The sequence below is a fragment of the Malurus melanocephalus genome, unplaced genomic scaffold (genome assembly GCF_030028575.1).
Source record: "Malurus melanocephalus ecotype Western Australia unplaced genomic scaffold, MMel_1.1 scaffold_1466, whole genome shotgun sequence".
In the NCBI taxonomy this organism is placed as follows: Eukaryota; Metazoa; Chordata; class Aves; order Passeriformes; family Maluridae; genus Malurus; species Malurus melanocephalus.
The window spans coordinates 15,107-23,975 of NW_026624698.1; the positions used below are offsets into that span (position 1 = coordinate 15,107).

General features: G+C 60.4%; 1 protein-coding gene across 3 annotated transcripts; it reads right to left on the reverse strand.

Annotated features, from left to right (window-relative positions):
- Positions 1–208: 208 nt before the first annotated feature.
- Positions 209–8,841, reverse strand: ARHGEF1 (Rho guanine nucleotide exchange factor 1). 3 transcript variants are annotated; one of them, XM_057387970.1, is made up of 24 exons: positions 8,793–8,841; positions 8,192–8,275; positions 7,988–8,101; positions 7,623–7,721; positions 7,496–7,538; positions 7,129–7,234; positions 6,914–7,054; positions 6,369–6,398; positions 6,163–6,265; positions 6,004–6,085; positions 5,846–5,884; positions 5,310–5,336; positions 5,139–5,235; positions 4,350–4,481; positions 3,932–4,116; positions 3,241–3,387; positions 3,068–3,150; positions 2,502–2,627; positions 1,970–2,084; positions 1,785–1,885; positions 1,628–1,705; positions 1,124–1,199; positions 872–1,039; positions 209–322 (listed from the first exon to the last, which is right to left on the reverse strand). In XM_057387970.1, exons 1-24 carry the CDS (start codon positions 8,817–8,819, stop codon positions 231–233), a joined length of 2,295 nt encoding a protein of 764 aa, XP_057243953.1. In that variant the 5' UTR covers positions 8,820–8,841; the 3' UTR covers positions 209–230. The 3 variants fall into 3 exon arrangements, with proteins under 3 accessions (XP_057243953.1, XP_057243951.1, XP_057243952.1); XM_057387968.1 differs by having other exon boundaries at positions 5,310–5,480; XM_057387969.1 differs by lacking the exon at positions 4,350–4,481 and having other exon boundaries at positions 5,310–5,480.
- Between the last annotated feature and the right edge of the window lie 28 nt (positions 8,842–8,869).

The window sequence follows — 8,869 nt, forward strand, 5'->3', positions numbered from 1 at the left end:
CAAATTACCCCCAGGACCCCCCAAAGTCCCCCAGGACCCCCCAAAGTCCCCCAGGACCCCCAGCCCTCCCATCAGAACCCCTCAAACCCTCCCAGGACTCCTCCAAACCCCTCCTGGAACACCCAACTCCCGCAAGTGTTCCATGGGACCCCCCAGCTCCCTCTCCCACACCCCCAAACCACCCCAGGACCCCCCAGACACCCACAGGGCCCTCCCAGAGATGCCCCCCCTCACTTTTTCCTCTCGGAGACGCTCTGAGCCACCAGCTCATAAATTTGGGCCCCATTTTCCCAACTGATGATGACATAAAAGGCCTTGTGGTCTGGGGGGGAAAGAGAAATTTGGGAGGTCAGGGGGGTTTGGGGAACTCCCATACTGGGATCCCCCTGAAAACAGATCAGGATCCCTAACACTGAGCCTTAAGTGGCTCAGAGTGAGCTCCCAGCTCCTAAAATCGACTCCTACATCCCAAAACTGAGGTGGGCACCCCAAAAACAACTACTACACCCCAAAACCAAATCCAGAATGCCCCACAACCATTCCTAAGTCCTGAAAAGAAGCCTGGACTGAGCCAAATGAGCAGCAAGTGACCCCAGTGAGCCCAAACCAGACCAGGCTCCCCCTAAACTGAGTTCTGCACCCCAAACCCGAGTTGAGCAAACCCGAACCAAGGCGAGCACCCCACCAACAACCTCTACACCCCAAAGCAGCCTCTACACACCCCAAACCCGTCTCCTACATCCCCCAAAACAAGCTCTGAGRGACACCAAAAGAGCCCGAACCCAGCCGGGCTCTCCCAAACCAAACTCCCTCAAACCGAGGTGAGCGCCCCAAAACTCGGGGTGACCCCCCMAAAGGAAGCCCCCCGGACCTGTGGCCACCTCCCTGGTCATGGCCGAGCGCAGGCGGATGACGGGGCTCAGCATCTGCTTCCCGTCGGGAGCCGGGGCCAGCGCCCGGCTGTGGCAGCGCAGCACCAGCCGCTCCTCCTGCCGCTGCAGCAGCACCAGCAGATCGTCCAAAAGCAGCACCTGCACCTCTGCGGGGGTCCCCAAAATCCGGGGGTCGGTAGGGGGATCGCCGGCACCCCCCGACCCGCGGGCACCCCCAGAAATCTGCTCACCCACGGCTTTGTCGCGGGCGACGCGCCAGGTCAGGGGCCCCTCGTGCACCAGGGTGCGCTTGGTGATGTCGGTGTTCTGGGGGGATTTTAGGGGTTTCGGGGGATTTTGGGATTGGTGGGGGGCAGGGAGAGGTTTGGAGGCATTTGGGAGTGGTTTGGGGCAGGTTTGGGGGTGACTGGGGTGTCACCATGAACCAGGTTGTGCTTGGTGACACCGGGGGGGGGGGCTGGGGGGRCTTGGGGAGCTTTGTGGGGTGTCAGAGGAGTTTGGAGAGTTGTGGGAGGGGATTTGGCAGAATTTGGAGGGGGTTTTGGGGGAATCTGGGAGGATTTGGCAGGAATTGGAGGGGTTGGGACAGCATTTGTGGGCATCAGGGACATCTGACATTATCATAGTGGGGAAACTTAGGGAGGTCGGGGGAACTGGGTGAGGATTCAGGGGTGGSATGAATTTGGGAAGGGTCCAGACTTGGGGGGCTTGGGGGTCCTGGGACCCCCCCTCACCTTGAACTCGCTCAGCAGAGGGTCTGTGCTCTGCTTCAGGTTGGAGAGGTCGAGGCGCCGCTGGTAATCCTTGAGCTTCTGCAGGGGCAAGGAGGGCTTTTGGGACATCCTGGGGGGATTTTGGGGCCCTGCAGAGGGGGATTTTGGGGGGTCCTACCATGAGGTTCTCCATGTCYCGGACCTCCTGGTTGACGTGGTTGAGGATCTGGCGGCAGCACTCGGCCGCCTGCTCCACCTTGGCCCGCTCAGCTGCGGCTTCTGGGGGGGAATGTGGGTTTGCAATTGGGTTTTTCCGGGGTTCAGGGTTTTTTGGGGGTTCAGGGGGGTTTTGGGATCCCTTGCCTGTGCATTTGGTGATGCTGAGCAGCAGCAGGGGGTACTTGGTGAGCCTCTGCATCTCCGTGGGAATGATGTCCTTGAGCTGCAGCCGCCGGCACCGGGGGCGGCTCTCGGCCTCCTGGAGGGTCCCAGATGGCTTTTGGGGGTGTCCCAAAGCGCTTTGGGGTCCCCTAGAGGGTGTTTTTGGGGGTCCCAGGAGGTGTTTTTGGGGCACCTCGATGAACTTATCAAATCTTGTGTCCCTGAGCTGACCACCCCAAGTCCCCTCTGCCCCCCCTCAAACCACCCCTAAAATACCCCCTCACTACCCCTAAATATTTTGGGGTGTTTAGAATTTTTTTGTGGCCCCCCAGGGGTATTTCTGGGGGTTCTCAGGGATGTTTTTTGTGTCACACAGGGTGTTTGGGATACCTGGGTGAACTGATCCRAACTCATGTCCTTGCTCTGACCCCCAAAATCCCCCCCTTAACCCACCCCCCCAATGTTATGGGGTGCGCCCAGGTAATTTTGGGGTATCCCAGGGGGTTTGGGGTACCTGGATGAACTGATTGAACCTGGTGTCCTTCCTCTGCTTGGCTTTGAGCTGTTCTAGGGCAAAGCTCTGGCGGCTGCAGAAGCGCGCCGAGATCTTCTGGAACCAACTGCCCTCGGTGCCCTCGAACTGGGGGGGTGAAGGGGCCCCCCAAATCCCGGGGGSATTCCAAAATCATCAGTGAGACCCACAAAATTGTTGGGGAATCCCCAAATCATTAGGGTACCCCCAGAACATGTGTGAGACCCCATCCAAAATCACCAACGGACCCCAGACTCAAACACAAGGCCCCCGACCTCACAAGGAGCCCCAGACTCAGAGAGGCCCCTCCCGATCCCCTCCAATTCCAGCCCGAGACCCCCCTAAACTCCCCCAAACCCCCTTGAGTCCCCTGCAAGGCCCCAGACCCCCTAAATCCCCCAATCTCCCCTCGACCAGCAGCACATCGTCTCTCTCGCCAATGATGAACTCAAGACCCCTCGGGATGACTCCCCCAGGGATCCCCCTCCTTTTGTCCCCAAGACACCCCCAACCCCCCGAAGGCCCCCGAAATCCCCCCAAAAACCCACCCTGGCCAGCAGCACATCCCCAATCTCGGTGATGATGAAGCCGCTCTCCTCCCGCAGCTTCTTGAGGCTGTCGAGGAACAAGGCTGGGGCAGGACAAGGAAGGGTTATAGCCCCTCAGAAAAACGCCCCAATTTCCCCCCCGGAGAGGCCCCCCCGAGGCCTCCCCGACTCACTGTGAACTTCCACGAGGTCCTCGAGGCTCGGGAAGATGTTGGAGAGCTCCTGCTCGTCGAAGAACCCCTCGCGGAGCATGGGCTGGTAGAAGAGCTCCAGCAGCACCCGCAGCATCCGCACGTGGGCATGCTCCGTCAGGAACAGCTCTGAAATGGGGAGGGTCCGGGGGTCCTGGGGGACTTTGAGGGGTCCCTGATGGGGTTTGTGGGGATCTCAGAGGGATTTGGGGGGGCGGGATTTGGGGAGTTCCAGGAGCACCCTCAGTATCTGCATGTGGGTGTGCTCTGACAGGAACAGCTCTGGAATGGGGGACTGGGGTTTGGGCGGTTTTGGGGGGTTCTGAGGGATTTGGGGGAAATCTGAAAAGGATTTTGGGGCATCCTGGGGGAGATTCAGGGAGCTCCAGCAGCTCCCACAGCTCTGGCAGGAGCAGCTCTCAGGGGCATTTGGGGGGTCTTGGAGGTGTTTGGGGGGACCCCAGGGGGTGCCGAGTTGATTTTTAGGGGTTCCCAGTTTTGGGGCTCCCCTCTCCATTGATGAATCCTTGGCTCTGCACCTTGCCCGTGACAACCAGGAGCGAGATTTGGGGGTGTTCCAGGGTCCTGGTGGGTTAGTGGCTGTCTGGGGAGGTTCTGGGGTGGCCCATGGGGCGTTTAGGGGTGCCAAGTCCATTTTTGGGGTCCCCCTCACCGTTGATGACCTCCTGGCGCCGCACTTCGCGCTGGGGCAGCCTGAGGAGGGCGTCGGGGGCCGCGAGCTCCCGCCAGGCCGGCGGCTCCTGCTCCAGCTCCGGCTCCAGGCGCGGCACAGCCTCCTCAGGCTGCCGAGGCAGAAAGGGCGGGGGGTCGCCCCCGCCGGGCCCCCCCGGCTCCAGGCTGGGGGCAGCAAAAAGGGGAGGGGGTCAGGGAATCCGGGGCGGTCCTGGGTGCCCCCAGTCCCACGGGAGGGGTTCTGAAGGGACACGCTGCCCCACTCAAAATCCCACGGGTGTTGGCCTGGAGAGAACCCTTCCACTAAAAACCCCGCGGCTGTTTCCTGTAGTGACACCCACTCCCCAAAATCCCGAATGGGCGGGGGGCATCTATCCCCCAAGACCCCCCCGACCTACGTGGGGGGGGGTCCCTGCAGGTCGACGTTGCTGCGGGAGCGCGGGGGGCCCTGGCGCCCCCCCCCCAACCTTTGGGATCGGCGTCGCTCGGGCACCCGGAGGCTCTCGGAGCGCCCCAATTTCCCGGGAATCCTGAGGGGGGCCCCAAAAAAGCCGAAGAAAAGGGGGGGCACAGACACGACAAGGACGGATACAGAAGGGGGGGGGCATGCAAAAGAAAAGCAGGGTGAGGGGGTGAGTGATTTTTAGGGGGAGGGGTCCATGCGSGGATGGGGACGTTGGGGGAGTACTTAGCTGGTTAATTTGAGGGGGGGGCGATGCCGAGCCCCCCCCGGGGGTCATGCAAGGGGGGGGTCACCAACCTGAGGCGGCATCTGGGGAGAGAATTGATTTGGGGGGGGTCCCAGCTCCCAAACGCATTTGGGGAAGGGTAATTTCAGGTGGGGTTATTGGAGTAGAGGAGCAACTGGTGGGAGGTGTTTCGGGTCCCAAAAGTCTCAGGGGAGATATTTTGGGGGGCCGTTTAATTGGAGGGGGATTCATTTGCGTGAGGGGTTCTATTTTGGTGGAGGAGTTAATTTGGGGAGGAGGCTAATTTAGAGAGGACTTTCATTTGGGAATGGGGCTAAATGTGGCAGGGAAGTTGCAATTAATGTATGGGTGATAATGTGGAGGGAGTGAAAATAAGGGCATAATCTGGGGAGGAACTTACGTTGGGTAGGACATTAGAGGAAGACAGTTTGGGGTTGGGGGAGGACAAACCCTAAATTGAGGAGGGGTCTCACMCACCTCTCAGTCTCAGCCCCTTCCTCTGCTGAGTGCTGTTCTCCGGAGGGGGGTTCCGGGGAGTGCTCCCCCAATTCCASCGGTCCTGGGGGGTCCATCCCTGTAGTGGGTGGGTTTAGGGTGAGGTGGTGGAGGGTAAGACTCCCACCCCGCCCAAAAAGGGCCCCCCCTCACCTGGCTCAGCGTCGGCGCTGTCCCCTCCTGGAGGGGTCACGGTGACCAGGCTGGGGGAGGGGTCGGGGGTCCCAGCTGTGCCCGCCCCACCGCGGGGGGGCCGGGAAGACCCTCCCTCAATGCGCTCAGCCCCCCTCGGACCCCTCCGTTCAGGGTGGGGGGGCTTTTCGGCTGGGGGTGGGGCAAAGGGAGAGTCAGGGGTTAGAGCCCCCCAGGACTCCCCCCAAAATMTCTAAGGAGTTGTGAGACTCCCACTCCCCAAAACTGGGGAGTCCCGTGTTAAGGGGGGTATTGCAGGGTTCTTAGTGGAGTAAGGGGGAATTGGGGTTGGTCAGTGGGGGGTGACTGAGCTCCTAAGGGTGGGAGTCCAACAGGGGAGGCTCAATGGGGAAGGAGGGGTCAATGGCTGGGGATTAATGGGGTGGGGGATAAATGGAGGAGGCTGAGCACCCCAGGGTAATGGGGACGATTGATGGGGTTGGGGTTAAAGCCCCTTGGGATGGGGAGGGACAATTGGGGTAGGGGTCTGGGGGTACCTTCGCCCTCGGGGCCTTTGCCTTGCCTGAACTCGGCACCTACAAACAAAATGTGGGGAGAGGGCAATTGAGAGTGAGGGGGGTAAGAAGGGACACGGGGGGGTTGTGCAGAAGGTGGGGAGGGGTCTCCTGAGCCCCCCACATAGCACCCCACTCACTGTGGGCATCACGACCCCAAAGAGCTGCCCCAGGGAGGCTGAACCCCTTCCGGCCCTTTCCCTGGGGCTCCTTCCCGGAAATCTGTGAGAAAAGGGGGAGTCAGGAGGGGTCTGGGTGGGTCAGGGATGTTTGGGGGGAATTGGTGAGGGGTGACTCACCTTTTTACGGAAAAAGTTGGATTTCGATTTTTTAGCATCACCTCCCTTCGTTTTCACCCCCAGGAATTTCATGTAAGTGAYGATGGCACCAAAGATGATGGAGCTGGGGTGGAATTTTGGGGAAGATTAGGGGGTCTGGAGGGTCCCCCAAAACCCACCCAAAACCCTTTAAGTGTTTCTAGCCCCCCCAGGAGCCCCGGCTTTACCTTTTTTCCTCGTCAGAAGAGATGGTGAGGCTGTGGAGGGAGAGGAGGATGATCCCCAAATTCCATCTGAGACCCCCCAAATCCCACCTGAGATCCCCCAAAATATCATGAGACACCCCAAATCCCCTGAGACCCCTCCCAATCCATGCATTTGGGGAGATTATATGGATTTGAGCAGGAGCTATGCAATTTTAGRGGGTGGTTCCATGGATTTAAGGGCRTTTACTAGGATTTTGKGGCTTTTTAAAAGGATATGGGGGGCATTGCATGAATTTTGGGAGGGATACACAGGTTTGGGGCGTGATAATACTAATGTAGGAATGGTGCCACGAGTCCAGAATGGTCCTATGGCTTTGGGGCAGTCCCACGGCTTTGGGGGCGTTTCCCAGATTGTGAAGTGTTTCCCATATTTCCGAGCGGCACGAACGGATGTTTAGGAACAAAATTACAATTCCTTGGGAAACCGTTTTTATGGATTCTAGTGGGATTTCAGCATCCTGGGAAGTGAATGCATGGATCCTGGGGGGGTTTCTCTGTGAACTCACTGCATCTCCTCGAGCCGGGCCAGGAGCTGCTCCGCAAGCTGCTTCTCCTTGGATTCAGATCCRGAGGGATCCCGGGCTCGGCTCCACTCCAGCTCTGACAGCTCCTGCTCCCCCGGTGTCATCCCCATCAGCCGCTTCGACCTGGGTGGGGGTCACTGAGCGTTTYGACCCATGAACTCCCCCCGAATTAACCCCCCAAACTCCCCACTCAAGACCTGAAGTCTTCCAGCTGCCGGGAAATCTCTGCCTCCTGGAAACTCTGGATGTCCTGCAGGAATCGCCGCTGAGTCTCCTCTGGCAGCAGCTCTGGGCGGGTCCGTTCTGAGGGGCAGGCGGCACTGGAGACCCCTCCCCACTCTGTAACCCTGTCCCGCGAGGGGCCTTCGGGGTCCCCAAAGYTCCCCGAGCCCTGCGAGCTCAGCGAGTTTCCGGTGCCGGCCGCAGTTCCGGCAGAGTTTCCGCAAGGGCTGGGGTGTGGGGGTGTGAAGAGGGGGGTGGAGGCCCCCCAAAAGAGGACAGGGTGGGGGGGTGGGTTTTGGGGGAGGGGTCGAGGGTCTCACAATCCCCCAGGGTGTCACTCACCCAGTTCAAACTGCACATGGTGTGGGACGGACACCCGCAAGAGCTGTCGGAGAGGCGGGGATACAGGATTTGGGGATCATTCCCATGATGGGGAGGGGTCTGGGAAGGGTCTGTGGGGGTCTCTCACCCCTGTCTTGTCTAGGAACAAGTGGCAGAATTCCAYGAATTGCTTCTTGCCTTCCTTGGGGTTCATCCTCCGCAGCATGTCCACGTGCAGATAGCAGAGCTGGGGGGGAACAGTGGGGTAACCCCCTCCCCCAAGCAACCCCAAATTCCTGCAAAGCTCCCCAACGGTCTCCCCAAACCTTCCCTYCTCCTCTATTACCTCGGCTCCAGCCCCTGCCAGCGGGGAGGAGGGAACAGAGACAAGAGATTACTCCAAGTGTACAGCCTCCCACCCTTCATAGCCCCCCCTGGGAAATTGCACCCTCAGGAGCCTCCTCAGATTCTGAGGGGTCTCTGGGGGGTGCGGGAGCCCCCTCCCCATCTCACCACGGGGCAGGAGTCGAACTGGAGTACGACATGCTGCAGGAAGGCCATGAGGGACAGTGGGTGCTGTCGCAGCAGCTCCAGGCTCTGGAAGTGGCTGTTCTGCTCCTCGGGGGTCTGTGCAGGGATTGTGGGGGGTTCGTGGGGTCAGTATTTGGCGGGCAGAAAGCCCGGGGGATTCTCCCAGGGACCCCTCACTACACTCACGGGCTCAATGTCATTCTCGAAGTCCTCATCCTCAGCACCAATGATGGCAGCGGCCAAGGGGCCACGGGCACCTGCGGAGGGGGGCTGGGGGGGGGAACGCGGGATTTGGGGGGCTCTGGGGGACATTGGTGGGACCCCCGATACCCCCCGGGATACCCCCAGGACCTCCAACCCTGAGACTCTCTTGACTCTCAGAGCCCCGTGCACCCCAAGATCCCTGAGACCTCCAGGACCCTCCAACWTTGGGATACCCCCAGACTCCCAGAGAGTGACCCCAAGTTTGAGAGTGCAGGACACCAGAGATCCTCAGGACCCCGAAGGATCCCCTCAAAACTCCCAGATCCCTGAGATTCTGGGACCCCCTGAGACCCCTAGAAAAGAGATCTTGGGACCCCCCACCCCCCTAGATCTGTAGGAACCCCCAGGCTCCTGCCATCTTGGGACGCCAGGACTCTAAAACCCCGCATTTCTGAGGCACCCAAAACCACGGGGTCCCCAAGGTCCTGCGACCCCCGGGACCCCCAAGACTCCAGAACCCCCCCATGGTCGCGGTGTCTTTGGGGGTCTCCGGACCCCCCCAGGGTTTGGGGGCACGGCTCACCCCATTTAAAGCCTCCTCCGGCTCCATCCAGCTCGCGGCGGTGGGCCGTCCTGTGGGCATTTTGGGGGGGGGTGGAG